The 27,366-nt window shown below is 37.6% G+C and overlaps 1 protein-coding gene across 1 annotated transcript in view; it reads right to left on the bottom strand.

The window, feature by feature from the left end:
* The window catches only part of XPO4 (exportin 4), a 1,500,264-nt gene that overhangs the window by 303,525 nt on the left and 1,169,373 nt on the right, over positions 1-27,366 (bottom strand). Inside the window, exon 20 of the mRNA XM_044073186.1 lies at positions 4,451-4,637. Coding sequence (XP_043929121.1) covers positions 4,451-4,637 — 187 coding nt within the window. The remainder of the gene's footprint in view (positions 1-4,450; positions 4,638-27,366) is intronic.

The raw sequence follows: 27,366 nt of genomic DNA, 5'->3' as shown, positions 1-27,366 counted from the left end.
AATTAATTTATTTCTTGTACAATGTGTTAATAAGGGGCATGAAACTGGCTACCTCTTTTAACCCGTGTTACATAAAAAAAAAACATGCAAGTTTCAACATATATCTGTCCTGGTCTGATTACACCAGCCCCTGGTTTACTAAGTAACAAGGTGAAGAAATCATCATTACAGGCAAACATTTATATAGAAAAGGACTCTCTGAAGATAAAAACGTTAAATTGAAAACATTAAACATAAAAGTAAAATTAAGCATAAATTTCAGAAACTGAAAAAAAAACTGCTTCAAAAAAGTTTCATTCCTTTGGGGGGAAAAGTTGGATAACACTTTCATTGAACTGAAACTTGCTGTAAAACTGAATATGATCTGCTCAATAGTTTGCCCTTTTATATTAGTGACTGAGATGGTTAAAAGCAGCAGCATCTTCAAACAACCTTTAAATCAGACTTTTTCTATCTTTTACAAAGGCGTGTGAAAATGACACTCAGAAAAACTGCTACTTACATACATTTAAATTCATCCAAGCTGAAATAGCTAAATCTTTTTGGGTTATCAAACAGCAGTGAGTTGCACACAATGAAAATAGCTAAAGGTTGGGAAATACTGTTCATGAACAAAACTAAATACATTTGCGATATGAAATTATGACAATCTTACGAAAAGAGATTTAACGGAGGCAGCATTTGCAAGGACAGTAACAGTATAAAGTGATTTGGTCATGACTGCAGGTGCTTTGTGGCATTTAGTGGGAAAAGAGATTTAACAGAGGCAGCATTTGCAAGGACAGTAACAGTATAAAGTGATTTGGTCATGACTGCAGGTGCTTTGTGGCATTTAGTGGGTTAAGTGCTGTGATGTACCTGTGCTGTTGTGATTTAGTATTTCAGCAGTTTTTTTAATAAAAAGTTCTGCAGACATTTAAGCCGTGGCCCAAATAGATCTACTGTGGTCCATCCTGACATAACAGTAAGCACAGTGTGCTCTACATCCATATACTGTAATGGCTGCACCTCCGTGCATGGGTGGCAGTGTGCCCATTAAAGTCTATGGTCTCACACACTTGCTTTCACTACCATCATGTCTCTGAGGTTACAGTTTACCTTTCCATTCAGTGGCATAATCGTAGGGAAATCAGTGATGTAAAAAAACTTTAACAAATGCAAAAGGAGCTGTCAGACACCTCTCATAATGCTGCAGTAATGTTGTTCGGCACCTTGTGAACGAACCTGTGTACTGCAAAGGTACAGAAGTTTTGATGACCAACTCAATAACATGTCAGCTTTGAGTTTTTTTTTTTTTTTTTAGGTAGAAAATCTGGTAATTCCTACTCTACCTGGAATTCCAAAAATACACAAATCTGCCACTAGACCTCCATTCAGGACAATAATTTCTGCCAAAGATGCTAAAACTGAACCTACAACCATCTTGACTGATAACTGAGCTACTCTGTTTAACATATTAAGTAACTCACACAGTGGCACTTGCTAAATTCACTACAGACCATTGATCTTGATAAAAATTGTTAGTTAATTCAGATATTAAAGACCCAAACACAGTTATGCCACATGAAGTAGGTCATTAGATAACTGCTGAACAAAATGCGATCTATCAACATTCTGTCTGGTGACTATTTGTGAATTACTAGATTTAATTCTGAGTAACACTTTCTACCAAAGGCAGCAGCATGGCCATGGGAGCAGTGGTCACTTGATGTTTTGCAATTTGGCCCTTTCACAACGGGAGGAAGAACCTATTTACTGATCATACCTAAAATTTTATAGGAGATACAAGGACAACCTGTTTTTATATGGTAAAATATACTTATGGTTTGCTAAATGGCACTCATTACTATACTTGTATCAGCAGATTAATTACAGTACATTTTATCAATAATGCATGGCCTAGTGTGGGCAACAGAGTACTTGCCCATGGCTGATGTGGTTTGATCATAGGGGCTAAGTCATAGTAATTAAAACAAACTGTGGGTAAATCCTGTGTTGCATTACACACACCCAGGAGTGTATCATTGCTATTTTACAATGACATTAAAAAAGTGTCTTACCTTTTAAAATAATGACATTGTATAAAAGGACTTTAATGTTCTTCTGTGGTCTTCTAGTAGCCTGAGGCATCCCAGACATGTAGTGGCATGCTTCTTCTCTAGGAACGAATAGTTGGCATTGCTATCACTGCCTTTTTTTTTTTTTTGTTAAGGACTATTTAGTGAGCACATTTCTACAGGGTGTCCAGATAGTGTCATATTTATGGTCTGTTCTTCAAGATGCAGTTTTCTGACAAATCATTGAAGACTGAAGGTATGGCTGAAAGCTCCATTTCAGGTGGCGTCACTAGGTACACAGGCCTTTTTTCTTTTAAGTATATTTTACCATTCTGCTCCACACAGCATGATACTTGCACAGAAAAAATGTTTCCTCTACATTGTTTAAAATGTCCGCTTAGTGGCGCAAACAAATTAACTTTAAAAGACTTCAGCATATTGGCAGGCTGTAACGTTTCTGATTTTATTCATTTATTTGTCCCAAATTGCTCTCAAAGAAAGTGTGTGGTGTAGGTTAGAGAAGCACACAGCTCGTGAGTTAGCAGGATGTTTCTGCTTTTTTTCCTTGTTTTCCAAGTGTTAGTGGAGGATATCAAGATGGATGGTCAGTTGCTCAAATACATTTTAGTGGCTGATTTACCTTCTGTTCAGATATACTCATTTTACAACAAGCATGCTGACTGGACTGTCCAATCAGCATGCACCTTTTTGAATGGTAATCACTCTTTATTGTACGATAATGTTTCTAACATGTAATTGGGTGTGCATGTATAAACTAGTACATTCTATACACATTATGAAACTTGTACTTGTTTATGAAACTTGTACTTGTTCACTGCTGGTATTTCTCACTTATATGGACTCTACTGATCAGCTTTATAAACTGTGGAATAAGAACTCCTAACACACTGACTTTATTGTAGTCCTTTTTTCCTACAATTCCTCTTCCAACTTATTTGAGTTTCAATTCCATTCATTCAGCTCATGAAAGATATTTACAGCTTCTAGATCCAGTGCTAGTGGTTGGTACAACAGACTGTAGCACAGGAAAAGGATTCCTGACATGCTGCTTTTACCTCTTTTTGACCTTTTAAGACTGCTCATATATGGCACTGGAAAATGTGAATTTACAGCTCATAAGGTGACATTTTTCATGTAACCTGACTAGTTAGCATTCTAATGCAACTACCACATTTTCTTTAAGTTATCTGTTAACCAAGTTAACCTCATTAGACACAAATGTCCTTTTACTGGGGTTACTCAATTACTGTCTACTTAACAGGCTTTGCTCTGAAATGGATGCAAATGAACTCGGGGCATCAGACCTCAGACCAGAGGATAAAGCTCATTAGTGGTTAGCAAGTAGATTCATGGCTACAGACACCCAAACAATCATGACATACTATCAATCCTCACACGGCTGAAGTTGTGAAACACTGGCTAGGAAATAAAATGCTTCTGCAAAGCAGCAAGCCTTTCTGCACCCTCCCAATCTATGTATACTGCAACACCACTCAACTTTGGGTGTAAATGGAAAACTTCTTATCCTTAGAGTTCTAGATCTCAGTATCACTTGGAATGTGTGACTAAATGATACCGGACCAAACGGTTCCAATCATTCAAGTCATTTTGAAAATTAATTATTATAGGCTAATTTTTGTGGCAGAGGTTTAAAGCCCTGGCTAAGATGCAAATAATCCAACTTTGATCAGTGGCCTGGTTGCTAGAAAAGCTGGGTAGGGGAGAATAGGAGTGAACAGCACTTGCTGGCTCACATATCCTGGGGGCAGGGAGTAGTTGTTTAAGTCAGCTAGTTATTACCAAGCAAGAGGAGGCATGCATAACACCAAAATGGCCAGGACTGGGAACATAGTCTTGGTGATCCCCGTGCTGGTTATGGCAGCCCTCATGGGTGGAGAGACACACAAATAAAGGGAGGGAGAAGGATGACCACAGTGACACAGATGCCATGTCAGTCAACAGGGACAAGGATAGGGCCCTAAAAAAAAGAACCCAAATGCAAGGATTGCAGTGGGGGCACAAAACTCCACAGCTACTTGAATAACCTCTCTGCTCAGCTCTCACCTGTACTGAGTAGACCTAGTAAAGGGGGAACGAATGGACCCCAGACACACAGGGGGAGGGGTTTGATGGCTGGCAGACCAAAACGCACAAGAACATACAAAAGCTCTATGCTCACACAAAGCCTTAAGGTGTTATTTGTGAAAACAAAAATAAACAGCAAAACTGGAACACAAAGTCAGATACATGTGCTTCCATTTACAGTTTAGGGCTGACAGATGATTAAGCCCAGTGTAAGAAATCATCCTTCCACTGTCTCAGTAAGGACTATACTGTTAATAAAGCTGCAACATTTTTTTACTTAATATTACCTGATCATAAAGTTTCTCTTCTACAAGGAGGTAGGTCTTTGTCCATCTTCTGAGGAACCACATGATATCTTTACCCATCTGTGGACTTAGAAGTTCTATTAAGTTTGCCCTTGTTGCTCGAGACTCCACTTCTGAAGCTCTTAGAACAGCAGATAACAACCTGCATATAACATAAAACAGTCTATTACTCACTAAGCCTTTACAAAACCTCCTTTAGACAGCTGTATGGTGTACCAAATGCTAAAAGGTAGAGAAAAAAAATGACTAGATAGGACACATTTAAGTGTTGGGAGTTATAACCTAGTGCAACTGCAATATTCCCATCATATCAAACACCCCAAATACCATGTATGCAGCTATTACTAATCTGTACAGGTATTTATTCAACCATCTTCTATGACACAGATGGCTAAATGTACACCATTAAATTTCCTTAAAGAAAACACAAGAAAACAAACATTTGCCAGGGAAAGAAAGCAGAAGTGGTCAGGAATCCTATAGTTCCAGGGGATGATTTATATATACATATGTGATGATGTGAGGCATTAAAATAAAAACAGCACCACCACAGAAGAAAGATAATATGAACATTTAACAAATACTACTCTCCACATAAAATCTTCCACAACTGAATGCTCGTAAAACAACAAAACAATATGCAGCTTGATCCCTTCCTCGTTTTCATCTAAAATCTCTGATTCTGGTGTCCCCTCTGTGATTGGTTCTGGAATCTGGATCCATTTCTTTGAACTGGTCTCCACTGGCTCTTCGATGTAGGTGTGTGAAAATCCTGATGGGTTGGTTGGTTAAACTGACCAGTCGAACTGCATCTCCCTGGATATGATTCTTCATTCAGTGTATTCCCAAGATTATCGTCACCTTCATGAGTAGAGGCCCCATTTTCAGTCAAGTTCTTTATGTCATCATTTAATAAAATGGGTATCTCACTGTTAATGGGAGCTTTCCACATTTGGGATGGGGGGGGGGTTTCGGATAAACCATCCCCTTAGTATAATCTGAAATGTTTCTTTTTTCTTCAGGAATTTGCTTTCCATACGGTAACCAATTACTTTTCCCCCCATCATGTACTGTATAACACAAAGTGGGTAAAAGAAATGCTCCCCAGTAGGGTACTTATCAGAGCTCTCTGGCTTTAAGGTCGACCCACCACATTATAAAAGGCACATACAGTGATTACCAGGACTTCAGATAGCAAGAAAGGAAAGTTGTGTAAAATCGTACCATAACCATAGAAGTCTTCTCTTCCATGTTGCAGTATTCACTAGTGGGTTTACCTTTCAGGTTTCCAAAGCTTTTCCAGTCCCCGATTTGTGTCTGACGTCTGATGTGTTGGCTGGTACATGGGCCATAAAAGTGACATCTGCGCACACCAGTCCTCAGAACCAAGATGCGCCAGATGGAGCCAGTCCTGATGGCATAGCCCGTATAGGAGCTGAGGAGAGCAAGTGCAAGGAGAATGGGGGGGATGGAGGGAGGGGAGCCTGATTTACGGAGAGGTCGTTAACCACCTTGGAGGTGAAGGAAGGATTAATCCTGAGGGTGACCCTGTCCATATGGAAAACTAGGAAGGGTGGAGTAGCCATGAGGCCTTGGAGCTCCGGGACCCTCCTGGCTGATGTCAAAGCTACTAGCAGTACTTGTTTTCAAAGTGCTAAATTTCAAGTCAGCCTTGCCAGCTGGTTCAAAGGGTGGCAGAGTGTTTTTCCAGGACATAGGTAAGATCCCAGGGAGGAGTAGGTTTTCTAGATGGTCTTAAGTGTAAAACACCTTTTACGAATAGCTTGGCTGGAAGTCTGGAAGCTAGTGGAGGCTCCATAGGCAGACAGGCAGAAATGGCAGACAGGTGTGCTTTTAAGGAGGAGTAAGACAAACCTGTCTTTAGCAGTTCACACAGGTAAGAAAGAATTAGAGGTAGGTCGCTGTCCAGTGGCCTTATCTGTCTTTTCTGACACCAGATAGAAAACCTTCTCCATTTAGAGAGATAAGATTTCCTTGTGCTTGGTTTCCTGGCCTCCTGCTGGACAGAGCACGTCCTCATTGTACAGGTGTCTGAAGGGAATCAGAATCCTATCCGCCACAGGGAGAGGTGCAGGATCTCCACTGTGGGTGAATCTGTGCCCCCTGGTGCTGTGCGAGTAACAACTGAGGGGGGGTAACTTGAGGTGATTGCTCTTGGATAGATGTAGGGGGAACAATTGCTGCCTTGGCCAAAAAGGGGTTACCAACAAGATTTTTGGTGAGTCCTGCTGAATTTTCAGTAGGACTCTCTGGATCAGAGGGAAGGGGGGGGGCGTACAGGAATCTCCCCTTCCAAGACATTAAGAAGGCATCTGTTTGTAGAGCCTTTGGGTCATGAGTTCTTGAGCAATAGCTCTGGAGTTGCCTGTTTGTGAAGTAGGCAAACAGGTCTATCTGTAGAATACCCCACCTGTGGATCAGATCTAGGAATCCATCTCTTGACAGCATCTATTCATGACTGAGGAGGTTCTGCTTAAGGAGTCTGCCTGACAGTTGTGTTGGGATGGGATGTAGGGCTGCCTGGAGGGAGATCCTCTAAAAGACAGCCAGATCCCATATATGTAGGGCTAGCCTGCAGAGGAGGTAGGACTTTGTCCCTCCTTGCTTGTTCAGGTACCACATCACTGTGGTGTTGTCTGTGAAGATCTTCATCTTCAGAGTACCCTGTCTGAGGAAAGGTTGAAAGGTCTGCAGGGCGAGTATGGCTGATATTTCTTTGTTGTTGATGTGCCATTGTTTGTGTTTGTCCACAAACCTTGCACTGTTCTTGTGGCCAAAGTTGCCCCCCGCCCAGATCTGACGTGTCTGTGTGCATGATCTGAGAAGGGGAGGGCAACTGTAAGATAAGGCCCGGGTTTTGGGCAACCTGGGCCAGCCACCACTGCAGTTCTTGGTGGAGGCAGGGTAGGAGTGGGATCCTGAACTCTAGAGGGTGTGAGTGCTGGGTCCAAACCGAGCGAAGATACCATTGCAGTTTCATGTGTAACCTTGCCAGTGGTAGCATGACAATAGTGGCTGCCATGTCCCCAAGAAATCTGAGGAATTCCCTTGCAGTCAGAGCAGGTGAGGGGAGGGCAGATTGAAGGTGTTGGGTCAGGGACAGCACTTTTTCCTGAGGTAGAAAGGCCATCATGAGGTCTGCTCTGATTCTGCATTCTAGGAAGATCATGTCTTGTGCAGGATTTAGTTTGGATTTGGGGAAGTTTATGAGGAACCTTAGAGACTGCAGCAGGAGCAGGAGGCCCTTTGTGTGGACAAGGAGGGTTTGCCCGTCTGCTGCTTGAATGAGCAGGTTGTCTAGGTATGGGAAAATGTACATACCCCTTTGTCCTGCAGTGAGTAATGACTGGAGCTAGGCATTTTGCAAATACCCTTGGTGCAGTGGAGAGTCCACAGGGCAAGGACAGAACTGAAAATGAGAGGAGCGTTTTATGGGAATATGAAGGTAGGCCTCCTTGATGCCTAGGATCACCATGAAGGCCTGGGGAAGGATGAGGGGAAAGAGAATGGGTAGTTTTATCCTGAAGCAGGGAACCTTCAGGAATGGGTTGAGACGGGAAAGGTCTAAGATTGGTCTCCATGGTCCTTCCTTCCTGGCCACTAGAAAAATTCTAGAGTAGAAGCCTTTTCCTCGCGCAGAGGGGGGACCAGTTCTATGGTGCCTTGGTGCAACAGGTTGTTTAGGACCTCGGGAAGGAGGGACCACTGAGAAGGGGGTGGGAGAGGTATAGGAAGTCTTGGAGGAAGAGATATCCAAGACATGAAGGTAACCCTCCTTCAGGATAGACAGAACTCATTTGTCGGATGTCACTAGGGCCCAAGCAGGGAGGCAGTGAGAGAGACGGGAGGGACAGAGGTATGGTGGCTGGAGGGGAAGAAAAGGAGGCAGGCAGGCAGTCAGATGCTGCCTGCCCTTTCTGGAAAGGGGGGTCTTTGGGCAGTGGCTTGAGGAATCCTAGGCTGAGTAGCCTGTCTCCTGTGGGGTCTTCTATACCTGGAGGGGGCAGAGGGCCTAGAAGACTTCCCTATAAATTGGGTCTTGGGGGGGTAGTTCCTCTAGAATTTTGGGATTGGAGAGACAAGTAAATGCTTCAGATCTTGGAGCTATTTCCCTTTTTGCTGAAGTGACTTGAAGAGATCAGCCACCTTGTAGCCAAAAATGGCAGTGTGACCCAAAGTAGCATCCAAGAGATTGGCCTTAAAGTCATCCGGTAGGGGCTGAAGATGCAGCCAGGAGTATCTCCTCAATACAGAGGCAGATGCAGCTGACCTGGCAGAGGCATCCGCTGCATCATATGCAACCTGAGAAAATGTTTATTGACCTGGGAGATGAGCCCAAGCACAGAAGCCAGGGATGCCTTTGCAGAGCAGTAAGGTATCTCAGAGTTCCTTATAAGCTTTGTCCAAGTAAGGCCAAGGATATTTGGCCATGTGTGACTGGTAATTTGTAACCATAAAAGCTAGGGTAGTAGAAGTGTATATCTTCTTCCCCAACCTCTCCACGGCCTTGCTGTCCACCTGCAGGCGAGACAGTGGTAAGTAGGGAGAAGTTTGGTGGCCCTATCAGTTAGCAATAGAAATAGTTGCTGGGTCATCTGGTGGGCATTTGAAAAGGAACTTTTTTGCATCAGGTACCCTATACAACCAGTCTGCCCTTCTAGGGACAGGTGGCTGGGAATCTGAGTTCACACTTGCTGGCTGGACAGGAGGAATATGGGCCGGGTTAGGAGATTCCATCTGGATCAGGTCATTGAATCTTTTTTGAGCCTCAAATATGTCTGAGCAATCCCATTTAAAATGTTTCCTCATAAGACTGCCCCCCCCCCCCCCCCCCCGAAGGTAAGGTCTTCCACAAGGGAGTCAGGTTCAGCAGAGGCGTCTTCTGGGGATCCATAACACAGAAGGGAAGAAATTTGTGAAGAGTAGGACAAAGAGTCCTCTGAAGAGTCAGACATTTCCTCTTCTGCAGGCTGGGTAGGAGCTATCTCATGCTAAACAAGCCTGGGACTAAGAGATGGAGCAACATGAGGGAGAGGTCTGCCGTGGGCCTAAACACCAGGAAGACGATGTAGAGGCTCTGACTGAAAGCCTGCCAGCCTGGTAAGCCCTTTGGTGTTGAAGCGTTATGTCTCATCTTCTGTTTTTTCTTTGTAGGCCAAACCAGCATTTGGCTGGTGGTTGGCCTTGAAGTCATACAAGGGAGTGGCTGAGGCCTGCTCCGAAGCACCCATTCCAGAAACTGGTTCCCCCTGGCATCTGAATCAAGCACCGGGATATCCTCCCCAAACGTGTCGTCCACTCTGGATTGTGCGGCCTCCTGATAGGTACCCGCTTTATCTGTAGTGGCGGATGCCAGTTCCTCAGCCAAGCTAACGGTGGCTACAGGCTGAGAGTCGGTGGAGTGAGGTATGGAGGAAGTAGACAGTTGCATGGACTCCTCTTCCTAGGTGGTTCGGATGGGGCATTGGAAGCGGCTTCCATTCCGAGAGTGATCTAAGGAGCTGATTTATAAGGCATAAGTCAAGGGACTGAAGTCGGTGATGAAGGGTCTTAGGGACGAACTTACAAATGGTGCAGTTTTTATAATCGTGATCCCTACCCAAACAAGAGAGACACTGGTCGTTGGTGTCTTTGTGGGGAATTTGGCGGCCACAGTTGCACTTGCTCTTACCAGACATTAACAGACTATAGCAAATACAAAAGGACTGAAGAAAATCCCCAACGGGGTACTTATCTTAATGCGAAACTGATCAGACGTCTGAGTAGCAGGAACACCTGGCTGCTGAAAAGTTCTAAGAACTGGTGCGCGCAAATGTCACTTTTATGGCCCACGTACCAGCCAACACGTCAGACGTCTGACGCACCATCAAGTAAAGCTTTGGAAACCTGGCCGGACAAGCTGATGGGAAGAAGGGTAAACCCATAAGTGAATACTGCAACATTGGAATAGAAGGGCATCTGAAGATGTCACTGGCAAACTACCCTTAAAACTGATGTCCTGATGTTAGGAGGGAAGGCAGTCTTAACAAGCAGTAGGGGAAGGTGAGATCTCTGGTATTTGGGGTGACCTTGGGATTCTACAAGGCAGGAAATCTTAAGTCATTACTACAACAGTGAACTACAAAGAACATAATCTTTCTCATCAATTGTATATTCTTCCCCTTTTCCTCCAGTGTTTCAAACACCTGCTCAACTGGGGGTCCAAAGAGCAGTTCCTTGTCTAAGGAGGCATTAAAAAGTTGAAGCTTCACATAGCCTGGCAGGGGCTATATCCTCAGTAAAGCATGTTTTGGCATAAATGACCCTGTGGCTGTCACCCTGCATGATGTATCCACAGCATCACAGCCACATCTGGTACAGTACCATGTCAACCTCGAAGAGGAGGTTGCAAAGTTCCAGAACTTTATCACTCAGAGCTTTGTCCTCCATCTCCTCTGCCTTTCCTTTTCTTTATCTGGTGTAGGAAAGTCCACTGGAATGTTTGTTTAATAAAAAAAAAAAAAAAAAACTATTAAATTATCACTTATAACGCAGGCAATCGTACATTTATATAAATGAAAACAAATCATACTGCCATAATTTTGCTGCAAACATTATACATCACTTATAATCTAGCCAGTCATGTTAATTAAATATTATATAGCTCATTAAAATCCTGACTTCCTTTAAACCTCATTCCTCACATCCATGTCCCCACAATTTCCATTTTCCCATGTAATTTGCTCCTACCCTTTTCTAAAGATCCCATTTCCAATTGTTTTATCGCTGTTACTATATTCACTACTACTAGTACAGTTGATTCAGATGGATTTCCACGTCCTAGTAATTGTTTTTTGGCAGCCACCACAATTAGACTCAGCAAGGCCTTCCTATGTACAGGCAATAATTCTGAATCTATCATAGCTCAAAAAAAATACTTTCCTTGGTCATACCAATTTGCTCACCCAGTATTTCTGATAGAGTAGTCTGCAGGTAACTTTTAAAATCTGCCAACTCATTACACTCCCAGAATATATGTTCCCAATTGCTTCTTTATTTCCCATCACACCTCCAATACTTGCTACCTACCTGAGGAAAAATTATTTGGAGTCTATTTTGGGTATAAAAATACCTATGTGAACACTTCCAAGCCAAGACCCTAAATCTTCTAGAATTTGCATATTTGGGAGACATACATATATCCCCTTACTGTTTCTTTGTGAATTGCTTATCTGATCTCTCTTCCCAATCCTTTCTAATCTCATCTGACTGATTCTTATACTTACCATGCAATACTTTACAAGCTCTACTAATTATTCTATTTTAACTGCTTCTGTTCTAGATTCTACTAAAAACTCCTACCAGTGCTGGTCTTTTGCTTTGGATCCTCCTATTTCTCTTTGCCTATACTCCGATATCAACCCTTGACAGGGAAGGCAATCTTTAACCTGCAGTCCAAATAAATTATTGGCCGCTTTCCATTCTATTATCTTTCACACTCTATTTGCTCCCAATACCTTGGTTCTTTGTCCAGTTTTCTCCAATAAATTCCAGCTCCTCCTTGCCTACTGTTTGTATCCTAATTATTGTTATCCCTATCGGCAGAATCTCCTTTCTCCACTGCCGTGTTGGCTTAGTTCTTAGAATACTTTCTGCTACTTTATGAATACAATATTCTGTATGGTTATTGTTATTCCCCTTCATGATCTGCATCCAAAATCCCAGTCTCCTCTTGTTTCTTCACAATCCCCGCTGTTTTGTCATCATTCCTTTAGTCCACAGGAATGTTTGGCATGTGTATCAGGTAAGTCAGAGCCATGAAGTTTAGACTGACAAAGGATTAAACCTTCATCAATTAGCCAAATATTCTACTTCCTCTGTAATTGGGGAAAGAACGTTTGATTGGAGCACCAGAGGATCCCTTCCTATAATCTGAACACCAAATCAGGATCAGCAATTTGGTTTGCCCACAGATACAAGAGTACATGACCCTAAAGAAATGGTCAAGTTTTCTAGGAGGAGGGGTTGAGAATTCAGCTTCAAAAAAACACTGGTAAAATGTACCTCCAAAACATCAACAAGAGGAGCATCTAAGGGTTTAGGCTCTGGAAATTTTTATTTTATATTATTTATTAGAAGACCACTTTAGTCCCACTAAGCTAGTGGTCAGCTTTCAGGACAGACCTGAGGTGGTATTTATACTGCTATGGGAAATCTGGCCAAGGCATCAAAGAACTTCCTCTACTCTTTTCAATAGCTGCATTGGGATCTTTTACATCCAACTAAGCTACCAAAAAACTCAAGCAGATGGGACCTTGGTTTAACATCTTATCCAAGGGACAGCACCACTCAGTAAAGCAGCAATACAGTGTCATTAATCCAGTAACCTGGAGTAGGAATAGACCCCACAGTCCTTGGGTTTTTCAGCATCAAAGGAGACTGGCTATCAGTTAAGCCTAAAAGTTCTCTGCATCGTTTTGAGTGTCCAAGCAAGGAAACAAACAAAGCAATAGCAGTAACAGATATTTCTCTGTTGGGATACTGCAAAAGGCTGTGGGTATTTAAGTAAAAATGTGTAGTCCTGCAACAGTCTCATCAAATCCTGTGCAGGAGCTTGTGTGTTTGTGTGCATGCACATGTGGGGTGGGGGGGTCCACCAATCTCAGGATGAGGCAAATGTCAAGCTGTTCACAGTTTGGGCCTGCTCTTAAGAGTGGCAACCACCTTAGAAATTTCTAGTCACAGGTGGAAGATGAACACTTCAACATGGAAATCACCTAATCCATTTTCCCACCAGGGGCTCCAATATCTTAGACCTGGTCATTACCAACATGGGAAATCGATACTCCACACCTGTGGTCACCCCCTCATTGGTCAGATCAGACCATAAGCTAATCACTTTTAACATCCACATCCCACCCCCCAGTAAGGAAACCTCCATAAAAAACTTCTCCAAAGCCAACGTCATGCTACTCAAGTCAGAAGTGACAAACTTCACGACACCCATGCAGATGGGAACTGAAACAACTGCTGAGTCCTACACTAAGGCACTGTACGAGTACATCCACTCATGCATGAATCGTGCGATCCCAAATAGAGCCAAGATGCTCTCCTCCAAAAAAATGAAGCCAATCTGGTGGTCCCCTGCCATAAACCAACTTTACAACAAAAGAAAGAAACTGTTGCAGAAAAGAGGAAAATCCCAGGATGCAAAAAACTCCCTTACCAGACTCACTAAGAAGCTGAGATCCATCAAAATCCTCCAAAGCTAGTTATGAAAATAAAACTGCCAAAGATTCCAAGACAACCACAAGGCATTCTATAACTATGTCAAGAATCTAAATGGCAATGCTTAGATCTGCTCTGAGCTACAACAGAATGGCATTAAATATACTGATCCCAAGGATATTGCCAATATCCTGGCAGACTGATTCAGTGCCAACTTCACCCCCCTGTCACCCCCTAAATGGCCCATCTCAATACCCGAAGATTGCCAAATTCCAGTAATAACGTCCACACAGGTAAAAAACACACTCTCCAAAGCTAAGAATACAGCATCCATGGCACCAGATGACATCCCTGGCTGTGTACTACATGAACTACAAAATGAACCGGCACCTCACCTAAGTGTCATGTTTAATCATAGCCTCACCTCAGGCTTTGTGCCCACTGAGTGGCGCACAGCTACAGTTATCCCAATCTACAAGGGGGGATCCACCTTGGATCCTGGGCACTACCGCCCCATCAGTCTGACGAGCCTGATCTGCAAGGCCATGAAACGTATTATCATGGAACTTATAAACAAAGGCATTGGTAATGTTCAAACACTGGACCCCACCCAGTTTGGGTTTGTGAAGGGTCGATCTTGTCTCCTGAACCTGATTGACTTCTTTGAATCAGTCTCCAGAACCGTGGACGAGGGTAAGGCGGTCCACACAGCCTATCTGGACCTCGCCAAGGCCTTTGACACCACCCCCCACTCTGGAATCATAGATAAACTTACTAAGCTGGGCATTAATCCCTACGTCACTAGATGGGTTGCCAACTGGCTTACTGACAGAACCCACACTGTAAAAGTAGCTGACTCCAAATCCAGCTCCAGACAAGTGGAGTACATCAGGGTTCAGTCCTGGGACCACTCTTGTTTGGCATCTACTTCTCTGAAGTAAAGGCCAATACTAAGGGACTCTGGCTAACAAAGTTCGCAGATGACTGCAAACTGGGAGCCATTATTAAATCTTCAAATGATGTGGATACTCTACAAAAGGGCCTTAAAGAAACAGATGTTTGGTGCCAGAACCATGGACTCAAGCTCAATGCCAAGAAATGTATAGTTATCCCCTTTGGAAAAAAACATGTACCCGTGAATTACCACATAGGTGGCAGTACACTAAATACCGAAAGTGTGATAAGAGACTTGGGGACACAGGTGGACAGTGGTCTCACTTTCGATAATCACATCGCCACAACAGTCAGGAAATCCTTCTATGTGGCACACCTCATCACTAAGGGCTTTTCATTCAGAAAAAAGGAGGTCATTGTCCCACTGTACTCATCCCTCATTAGACCCATTATAGAATACAACGCCCCATTTGGTATGCATCTCTCAAGACACCTGCAACAACTGGAAAGGCCGCAGAAATACCTCACTAAAAGAATCACAGGCCTAAAGCAGATGCCCTATGCTGACTGCCTTAAAATACTCCAGCTATACTCTGTTGCATACAGTCTACTCAGAGGCGATCTCTGCTTAACATACAAGGCCATGTCAAACCCAGAGCTGTTGGACATGCTACACTTAAAGAAATCCCAATCCCTCAAAGCCATACACTCTAGGGATCTAAACCTTGTCATCACAATAAACAAAACATGCTGGAGGGATAGGTTCCTGACCCAGAGACTCCCCAGATGCCGGAATCAACTGCCCATACATGTCAAGCAGAGCACCTCTTTGGCCCTCTTCAAAAGGAACCTTGATGATTGAAAGGGAGAAAGGAAATTCACCTCGGGGATCACGTCAGTCGCCCTGCTAGACAGGGGTCCAGGAAGTAAACAGTGTGGGAAGAAATAGCCAGGGAATTGTTATGGCTAGGCTTGTATAGGCCCTAGGGCCGATAGACTAGTACCAACCTATGAACCTATAAAAACATGCTTGTGTACAAGAATCCAAGGTATACCACCTTTGCTGACAAGAATGGAGCCATCAGAATCAGAAACCCACGTAGAGATGTCTGACAGGCAGATTTAGGTCTTCAGCCTGGGAGGACGTGTTTTCTTCTGACACAGTAACAGACTTCTGACTAACACTACCAAAGGCATAGGTCTAAGAGGTTATCAGAATCAAGGGCGGTGAAAACACCACTCTGGACCTGATGCCTTTACTTGGAGCCTTGGTGGGCTTGGGACTTTATCATTATAAGTCACCATCTCACAATATCACTTTTTTTTCAAAATTTTTTAATTTTCCAAATAATATAATGTTTAACAATACAATCATCAATAAACAAGTATTATAAACCTTTATATACACACTATGTACAACTGACCTGAACAAAGGAGGGAAAAAAATAATAAAATATATGAAATTAGTAACAAAAATGTATAATATTCAATTAATAAAGTATAAAGTTGCACATTGTTTAGGGTTCATTTTTAATGACACAATAAGAGTTAAAAAAATTTTTCCCAAGGGTTGTTTTGTCCATGTTTTAGGTGAAATTCTCGATTCCTTCACCTCAATTTCTAATGTCGCTATTTCTTCCATCAATCTCAAGAATTCTTCCAGAGTAGGTTCTTGTGAAGACTTCCACTTTCTAGTTATACATTTCCTTGCCACAGCTAGTATGGACCAAAGTAGGTATAGAACTTTTTTATTCATTCCAACAGTATCATTAACATTTAAGAAGACTAAAGATTTGGTTAAAATAAAGGTACCTGTGAATATAGCTTGGAGAAAAATAGTAATTTCTTCCCAGAATTTTTTTATATTAATACAATCAAAAAATATATGAGACCAATCAGCTTTACAGTTTACAGAACATTTCCAACAACTGGATTTATCAAGTGAATTGAATCTGGCTAGTTATATTTTCGATACTTGTAAATTAAATGTTAAGTTAACAGAACATAAAAGATTTGTTTTACGCTCAGTTGATAGGTTAGTGTGACATCCTTTTGCTATGAAATTCCAATATCTTGCATTAGGGTTAGTTTTACATGTTATCAATATTTTGTATAATTTTGAAATTAGATTCGTCCAATTATAATTGTCATAAACTTCAGATATTAAGACTCATCAAATTTGGACTAGCTTTATAAGGAGACTTAATAATTTTACTATTAAGATCCTTAACATATGAATACGCTTTGTAGTATCAACCAAACAGCTGATGGAATGTCATATTTATTCTGAATTTATTTATTGAATGTCTAATACTATTTGATTCTCTATACAATGTTGCCAACAAGTGAAGTTTTTCCCCTCCCATCTAGTTAAAATAACATTAAAAATGTTATTGAAGAAATTCTTTGTAGAGCTAAAGGGTATTACCAAGTCTAGCCAAATCTTAATATCCGTGTTAGTATATAATACATCAACTGAATAAATTGTAAATATTTATATAATTTAAGTTTGTTGGTTTTGTTATATTATATTGAATATTAACAGTAAATATGTGCCACATCCTATTATTTTCTTCACTTAATCTACAATTTTAATCATTTTAGTTTCATTTAGAAAAATAATAGTGTGCAATGTTTTCCATGCTGAAGAATAATTAGGATCTATGAAATTAATGATAGTTCTTAATATGGAAGCTTTTATGTATGATTTTAGATCTGGAAGTTTAACTCCACCCATTTCCCAAGATCTAATATGATGTGTACAGGCTATTCTATTTCTTTTTGGATACCAAAGAAAGTTTAATAGAATTTTATTTATTTATTTCAAGATTTTCTTGATAGGTTCTACAGGAATAGCTTGTGCAATGTAATTAAATTTTGGAAGCATTGTCATTTTTATTATTTGTAATTGGTCTTCAAATCTCAAGAACATTTTATTCCAGCTTACTATTAACATTTTATTTTATTAATTATGTTGCTATAATTTGTACAACGTAGATTCCAAATTATCACAGTGTTATTCCTAAATATTTTATTATGGGAACTTGTTTTCCTATCACACAATTTGTAGTTAAGGTAAATTCTCTCTTTTTATTCAAATGTATAGAATTAGATTTTCCCTTGTTAAATCTAAGGCCGGAAATATGATAAAACCTTTCCACTATTTCATCTAATTTTTGTACTGATTTCTCCGAGACAGATAATGCGAGTAAATCATCAGCAAATAACAATTTTTGCTTTGAGTTGACCATATACATCCATGCCTGATATATTAAGAGTTGTGGCATACTAATGAGGCAAATAATTCAATTCCCAAGGCAAACAGGATGGGAGACATTGGACACCCCTACTTTGTACCAAATTGTTTTTATAAATATCCTTTATTAGCGTAATAAAATTAGTAGGAAATTCAAAGAATTAAAAAGCCTTAAAAAGAAAAACCCAGCTCAACGAATCAAAGGCTTTTTCTATATCCAAAGCTATTAGGGCTTCTTGGTTGTTTTGGTTTAGAAAATCTGACTGTTAGAATTTTTTGTATATTGTCATGTGTGTCTCTCTTCTATAAATGAATCCTGTTTGATCTTCATTTATTGTGTCAATGATTTTTTAATTCTATGATGATTTTATAATCATTGTTAAGATGTTGGCCTATAAGATTTACACTGTAAAGGATCTTTGTTTTCTTTTATAATGGGTGTAATTAACGAGTATCACCATGAAACTGGAGTTGTGTTTTGTGCTAGAATTTCATTCAAAGTTTTGTGAAACAATGATATTACTGAAGATGAAAATATCTTATACAATTAATTAATTATTCCATCAATTCCCAGTGTTTTATTACTTTTACTTTCCTTGATTTTTTGAGTAATTTCTTTTAGAGATATTTGCTTTTGAATGTCTAACATTTCTGGTATCGTCTTTACCTTTACTAATTTCAGGTCTAAGTATAATGCATCACTTATATGTGAAGTATCATTATAACCGTCATAGAAATAATGTTTAAATGCATCTAGAATATCATTTATATCCAAAACCTTTTTGTTTTTTTACCTTCATGTATAATACTTGTAATATTATTTTCATTCGAATGTTTTTTAATCTTATTGCTAAATTATGCATATGTTTGGGTGATACTGCATAGGAACTAAGTTTTAACCTTTCTACAGCTATATTAGTGTGGTGGTGCTGCAGTAGCTTTGTCACCTCACAGTAAGACGTTGTCCTGTTCGATTCTCAGCTAGAGTGTCTTCTGTGTGGAGACGTGCATGAATGGGTGCACCTTCGTTGAAGGTTGCGAGTCAGGGCTGGCAACTCGGTATGTAAAAATCTACTGCCAATCATTAGCAGACCGGAGTTCCGCTGTGGTGACCCCTAACCGGGAAAAGCCGAAAGACACAACAATGACAGCAACAGCTATATTAGTTTTGAGAGTTAGGATTTCATTATATCTTTTGTTTAAGTCTTCCAATGCTTTTTTATGATTATTTTGTGTGTAAGTAGATTAATTGTGAGATCTGTAATTTGTTTTTGGATGTTACATAATTCTGATTCCCACTCTTTTAGCTCGTTTTTATACCATGAAATAATTTTTCCATTTAGATAGGCTTTCAAGGTATCCCAAAGATTAATTACATTTATTTCAGTAGTGTAGTTTATATCTAAAAGAATTGTACTTCTCAATCTAACCAATATTTAAATTGTTTTAATGTTGTAATGTAAGCTGGAATTCTTAACATAAAAATAATTTCTTATAATCTGTATGTATTTTGAGAATTAATGAATTATGGTCTGTAAAGGGACAAGGGATTATGGAAAATTTTATTATTTTTGAATTTAGCTCTTGAGATATGAAGATTTTATCAATTCTTGTATGTGTCCCAAATTTGTGATCTTAGTGGGAAAATAATGAATTGGTCTCCTTATAACTAAATGTATCAGTTAAACTTTCTTCCCATTTCTTAAGCAGCTTCCCTATAAAACTTGCACGTAAATTACTTTTGCTTGTGGTCTCTGATTTATCCAATATACAATTAAAGTCACCTCCCAAAAACAAATTTCCTTTATATTCTCTAGTTATTAGATCTGTGTGTTTTCTTATTGTCCCAACCCCAATACTTGGAAACCAATATATATTTACTAATGTCCAGAGTCTATCGTTATATTTTACTATTACTATAGCTAGGAGTCCTTCTTTATCTTCATATTTGTAAATTATTTGAGGCATAGTGACATTTTTTTCCCATAAAATTAAAGTCCCCCTAGTCTTTTTCTTATACGAAGAGTGAGATAAGATAATATATTCAATTAGGATTCCAGCTAAAGGTGTCATTTGTTTTGAAGTGAGTCTCTTGAAGAAATACTACTTGTACTTTATTTAATTTCATATATCTTAATAAATTAGATATTTTCCTTGGATTGTTTAAACAGTTAGTGTTTAAGGATAAAATAGTCAAGTCCATTTTCAGTATTTAACTTTACCATCTTATTTGTTTTGCATTATATTTTGTAATACCACACCAAATGTAAAATGTATAACTGTGTTAATAATTCTCAATGTAGTCAATATTTTAATTTTGGTCAAATAAAATAGAGTTTAGTTCAGGCCAATAAAAAAAAAAAGAAAAATGCCAAAATTACTTGTATAACAAGTATATAAATATTTTTGTACACCCTCTAATGCACATGAAGTGCAATATACTTCCAATCTGCTGGATGAGAAGAAATCTAACAGATTGCCTACTATATCTTCCCTCATGAAAAAAAATAAAAAAATAAAAACTAACCCCTTTCGAGCTCCAGTACACCTTTTCTCTTATCTTGGAGATTTAACAATATTAGTTATTTTCCTATATAACTATTAATAATGAATTAATGTATACGTAAATAGTATTGATTTGGTAATGCAATTTAATTTTAGAGTTAGACTTCTTTTTCAGAATATAATCATCTATCATGCACTACTTAAAAACATTAATAGAGTAAAATCTCATTTTTTAACACAGTAAATGTTGTAACATTAGTTATCTTTAGCCTGAGAGTAGTATATATACATAATAGTCTCCAATATTCTGATATGACCAATATATTAATGATTATGTCGGATAAACACTCTCCTACATACTAAAAATATATATTATACCTGAGTGAAGTAGATTTAGAAATGTATCAATAAGGTGTGAAAATAAATATGGACAAGTCTATTCAGAACACCTGAATCATACTACAAAAGCTATGGAGGGATAGGTTCCTGACCCAGAGACTCCCCAGATGCCGGAATCAACTGCCCATACATGTCAAGCAGAGCACCTCTTTGGCCCTCTTCAAAAGGAACCTTGATGATTGAAAGGGAGAAAGGAAATTCACCTCGGGGATCACGTCAGTCGCCCTGCTAGACAGGGGTCCAGGAAGTAAACAGTGTGGGAAGAAATAGCCAGGGAATTGTTATGGCTAGGCTTGTATAGGCCCTAGGGCCGATAGACTAGTACCAACCTATGAACCTATAAAAACATGCTTGTGTACAAGAATCCAAGGTATACCACCTTTGCTGACAAGAATGGAGCCATCAGAATCAGAAACCCACGTAGAGATGTCTGACAGGCAGATTTAGGTCTTCAGCCTGGGAGGACGTGTTTTCTTCTGACACAGTAACAGACTTCTGACTAACACTACCAAAGGCATAGGTCTAAGAGGTTATCAGAATCAAGGGCGGTGAAAACACCACCCTGGACCTGATGCCTTTACTTGGAGCCTTGGTGGGCTTGGGACTTTATCATTATAAGTCACCATCTCACAATATCACTTTTTTTTCAAAATGTTTTAATTTTCCAAATAATATAATGTTTAACAATACAATCATCAATAAACAAGTATTATAAACCTTTGTATACACACTATGTACAACTGACCTGAACAAAGGAGGGAAAAAAATAATAAAATATATGAAATTAGTAACAAAAATGTATAATATTCAATTAATAAAGTATAAAGTTGCACATTATTTAGGGTTCATTTTTAATGACACAATAAGAGTTAAAAAAAATTTTCCCAAGGGTTGTTTTGTCCATGTTTTAGGTGAAATTCTCGATTCCTTCACCTCAATTTCTAATGTCGCTATTTCTTCCATCAATCTCAAGAATTCTTCCAGAGTAGGTTCTTGTGAAGACTTCCACTTTCTAGTTATACATTTCCTTGCCACAGCTAGTATGGACCAAAGTAGGTATAGAACTTTTTTATTCATTCCAACAGTATCATTAACATTTAAGAAGACTAAAGATTTGGTTAAAATAAAGGTACCTGTGAATATAGCTTGGAGAAAAATAGTAATTTCTTCCCAGAATTTTTTTATATTAATACAATCAAAAAATATATGAGACCAATCAGCTTTACAGTTTACAGAACATTTCCAACAACTGGATTTATCAAGTGAATTGAATCTGGCTAGTTATATTTTCGATACTTGTAAATTAAATGTTAAGTTAACAGAACATAAAAGATTTGTTTTACGCTCAGTTGATAGATTAGTGTGACATCCTTTTGCTATGAAATTCCAATATCTTGCATTAGGGTTAGTTTTACATGTTATCAATATTTTGTATAATTTTGAAATTAGATTCGTCCAATTATAATTGTCATAAACTTCAGATATTAAGACTCATCAAATTTGGACTAGTTTTATAAGGAGACTTAATAATTTTACTATTAAGATCCTTAACATATGAATACGCTTTGTAGTATCAACCAAACAGCTGATGGAATGTCATATTTATTCTGAATTTATTTATTGAATGTCTAATACTATTTGATTCTCTATACAATGTTGCCAACAAGTGAAGTTTTTCCCCTCCCATCTAGTTAAAATAACATTAAAAATGTTATTGAAGAAATTCTTTGTAGAGCTAAAGGGTATATCTTAATATCCGTGTTACTATATAATACATCAACTGAATAAATTGTAAATATTTATATAATTTAAGTTTGTTGGTTTTGTTATATTATATTGAATATTAACAGTAAATATGTGCCACATCCTATTATTTTCTTCACTTAATCTACAATTTTAATCATTTTAGTTTCATTTAGAAAAATAATAGTGTGCAATGTTTTCCATGCTGAAGAATAATTAGGATCTATGAAATTAATGATAGTTCTTAATATGGAAGCTTTTATGTATGATTTTAGATCTGGAAGTTTAACTCCACCCATTTCCCAAGATCTAATATGATGTGTACAGGCTATTCTATTTCTTTTTGGATACCAAAGAAAGTTTAATAGAATTTTATTTATTTATTTCAAGATTTTCTTGATAGGTACTACAGGAATAGCTTGTGCAATGTAATTAAATTTTGGAAGCATTGTCATTTTTATTATTTGTAATTGGTCTTCAAATCTCAAGAACATTTTATTCCAGCTTACTATTAACATTTTTATTTTATTAATTATGTTGCTATAATTTGTGGCCAACGTAGATTCCAAATTATCACAGTGTTATTCCTAAATATTTTATTATGGGAACTTGTTTTCCTATCACACAATTTGTAGTTAAGGTAAATTCTCTCTTTTTATTCAAATGTATAGAATTAGATTTTCCCTTGTTAAATCTAAGGCCGGAAATATGATAAAACCTTTCCACTATTTCATCTAATTTTTGTACTGATTTCTCCGAGACAGATAATGCGAGTAAATCATCAGCAAATAACAATTTTTGCTTTGAGTTGACCATATACATCCATGCCTGATATATTAAGAGTTGTGGCATACTAATGAGGCAAATAATTCAATTCCCAAGGCAAACAGGATGGGAGACATTGGACACCCCTACTTTGTACCAAATTGTTTTTATAAATATCCTTTATTAGCGTAATAAAATTAGTAGGAAATTCAAAGAATTAAAAAGCCTTAAAAAGAAAAACCCAGCTCAACGAATCAAAGGCTTTTTCTATATCCAAAGCTATTAGGGCTTCTTGGTTGTTTTGGTTTAGAAAATCTGAGTGTTAGAATTTTTTGTATATTGTCATGTGTGTCTCTCTTTTATAAATAAATCCTGTTTGATCTTCATTTATTGTGTCAATGATTTTTTAATTCTATGATGATTTTATAATCATTGTTAAGATGTTGGCCTATAAGATTTACACTGTAAAGGATCTTTGTTTTCTTTTATAATGGGTGTAATTAACGAGTATCACCATGAAACTGGAGTTGTGTTTTGTGCTAGAATTTCATTCAAAGTTTTGTGAAACAATGATATTACTGAAGATGAAAATATCTTATACAATTAATTAATTATTCCATCAATTCCCAGTGTTTTATTACTTTTACTTTCCTTGATTTTTTGAGTAATTTCTTTTAGAGATATTTGCTTTTGAATGTCTAACATTTCTGGTATCGTCTTTACCTTTACTAATTTCAGGTCTAAGTATAATGCATCAGCTATATGTGAAGTATCATTATAACCGTCATAGAAATAATGTTTAAATGCATCTAGAATATCATTTATATCCAAAACCTTTTTGTTTTTTTACCTTCATGTATAATACTTGTAATATTATTTTCATTCAAATGTTTTTTAATCTTATTGCTAAATTATGCATATGTTTGGGTGATACTGCATAGGAACTAAGTTTTAACCTTTCTACAGCTATATTAGTGTGGTGGTGCTGCAGTAGCTTTGTCACCTCACAGTAAGACGTTGTCCTGTTCGATTCTCAGCTAGAGTGTCTTCTGTGTGGAGACGTGCGTGAATGGGTGCACCTTCGTTGAAGGTTGCGAGTCAGGGCTGGCAACTCGGTATGTAAAAATCTACTGCCAATCATTAGCAGACCGGAGTTCCGCTGTGGTGACCCCTAACCGGGAAAAGCCAAAAGACACAACAATGACAGCAACAGCTATATTAGTTTTGAGAGTTAGGATTTCATTATATCTTTTAAGTCTTCCAATGCTTTTTTATGATTATTTTGTGTGTAAGTAGATTAATTGTGCGATCTGTAATTTGTTTTTGGATGTTACATAATTCTGATTCCCACTCTTTTAGCTCGTTTTTATACCATGAAATAATTTTTCCATTTAGATAGGCTTTCAAGGTATCCCAAAGATTAATTACATTTATTTCAGTAGTGTAGTTTATATCTAAAAAGAATTGTACTTCTGAATCTAACCAAGGTTTAAATTGTTTTAATTTTGTAATGTAAGCTGGAATTCTTGACATAAAAATTAATTTCTTATAATCTCTATGTATTTTGAGAATTAATGAATTATGGTCTGTAAAGGGACAAGGGATTATGGAAAATTTTATTATTTTTGAATTTAGCTCTTGAGATATGAAGATTTTATCAATTCTTGTATGTGTCCCAAATTTGTGATCTTAGTGGGAAAATAATGAATTGGTCTCCTTATAACTAAATGTATCAGAGTTAAACTTTCTTCCCATTTCTTAAGCAGCTTCCCTATAAAACTTGCACGTAAATTACTTTTGCTTGTGGTCTCTGATTTATCCAATATACAATTAAAGTCACCTCCCAAAAACAAATTTCCTTTATATTCTCTAGTTATTAGATCTGTGTGTTTTCTTATTGTCCCAACCCCAATACTTGGAAACCAATATATATTTACTAATGTCCAGAGTCTATCGTTATATTTTACTATTACTATAGCTAGGAGTCCTTCTTTATCTTCATATTTGTAAATTATTTGAGGCATAGTGACATTTTTTCCCCATAAAATTAAAGTCCCCCTAGTCTTTTTCTTATACGAAGAGTGAGATAAGATAATATATTCAATTAGGATTCCAGCTAAAGGTGTCATTTGTTTTGAAGTGAGTCTCTTGAAGAAATACTACTTGTACTTTATTTAATTTCATATATCTTAATAAATTAGATATTTTCCTTGGATTGTTTAAACAGGTAGTGTTTAAGGATAAAATAGTCAAGTCCATTCTCAGTATTTAACTTTACCATCTTATTTGTTTTGCATTATATTTTGTAATACCACACCAAATGTAAAATGTATAACTGTGTTAATAATTCTCAATGTAGTCAATATTTTAATTTTGGTCAAATAAAATAGAGTTTAGTTCAGGCCAATAAAAAAAAAAGAAAAATGCCAAAATTACTTGTATAACAAGTATATAAATATTTTTGTACACCCTCTAATGTACATGAAGTGCAATATACTTCCAATCTGCTGGATGAGAAGAAATCTAACAGATTGCCTACTATATCTTCCCTCATGAAAAAAAATAAAAAAATAAAAACTAACCCCTTTCGAGCTCCAGTACACCTTTTCTCTTATCTTGGAGATTTAACAATATTAGTTATTTTCCCTATATAACTATTAATAATGAATTAATGTATGGAAATGAGTATTGATTTGGTAATGCAATTTAATTTTAGATTAGACTTCTTTTTCAGAATATAATCATCCTATCATGCACTACTTAAACATTAATAGAGTAAAATCTCATTTTTAACACAGTAAATGTTGCTTAACATTAGTTATCTTTAGCCTGAGAGTAGTATATATACATAATAGTCTCCAATATTCTGATATGACCAATATATTAATGATTATGTCAGATAAACACTCTCCTACATACTAAAAATATATTATACCTGAGTGAAGTAGATTTAGAAATGTATCAATAAGTGAAAATAAATATGGACAAGTCTATTCAGAACACCTGAATCATACTACAAAAGCTATGTAGTCCATAGAATGAACCCTTAGAGTTGTGTTCACTAGGGATACTGTAAATATGTTTGAGTGAACAATGCATGTCATAAATCTTGACGCATCACTCACATGCTTTCAATTAGAGACAAATGACAGCATAATCAGATTCAGTTTACGTCTACCCGTGAATGTAGTTGACAAATTAAAAGAAAAAATGAAGAATGACAACATTAGACCATAGTGATCACTCATTGATGATGAAACAGAAGCAATTTGCCCTGATAAGTGGCCATGTGGGTGAGTAATTTATAAACAACTTAATACTAATGCATAGTTATATCAATTCATATTATGAGAATATTACAGAATATTGAACAAAATGCTAGCCAAGACAGAGCATTACTGAAGCTGTTTTGCACAGCCACAGTTCCTTAGAACCTTTATAATGGAGTGTTTATCAAAGACAGTCATGCAGCAAGATACAAGAGTAGGCAGACTCGCTTCTTTGCTATTAAATTGTTAAATGTAATGACACTCTCTCTCTCTCTCTCTATATATATATATATATATATATATATATATATATATATATATATATATACATAAAAAATACAAAACCTATTAAGCTGAACAGTGCCTTAAGAAATCTCTCTCTCTCTCATATCTATTTAATTAGTGTTCTACTTGAATTTCTCATCAAGAATTACAACTTACAAATCTGTCTTATTTTACTACTTGAAGCAGTAGCAAAAGCAGACCATGAAGACATTTTCTCATGGGCACTTCACTTTAAAGAAATAAAGATGAAATTCCAAGGTGAACTCATTTTACCAACCATCTCACTAAGAAACTGATAACTGTATTATTTAAACAGTTGTCAATATTCAGTAAAAATATCACCTGCATAATAGTCAGCTATACAACTAATGTCTGAAGAATTAAAGGTAGTTTATGTTATAAATCCCTGCCTTAACCAGATGTGTAGCATACAGAATATCATTTAGGATTTGGGTTTCTTAGGAACCTATGTCTGTAAATGTGTAATTCAAACAATTATTGGTAGAATGAATGACATCTAAACTATTTTATTATGCTAATTTATGTGCAATTTT

This window comes from Protopterus annectens, chromosome 5.part1 (assembly GCF_019279795.1).
Source record: "Protopterus annectens isolate FY-2018-M chromosome 5.part1, PAN1.0, whole genome shotgun sequence".
NCBI lineage: Eukaryota > Metazoa > Chordata > Ceratodontiformes > Protopteridae > Protopterus > Protopterus annectens.
This window is presented reverse-complemented; position numbering and strand designations above follow the sequence as displayed.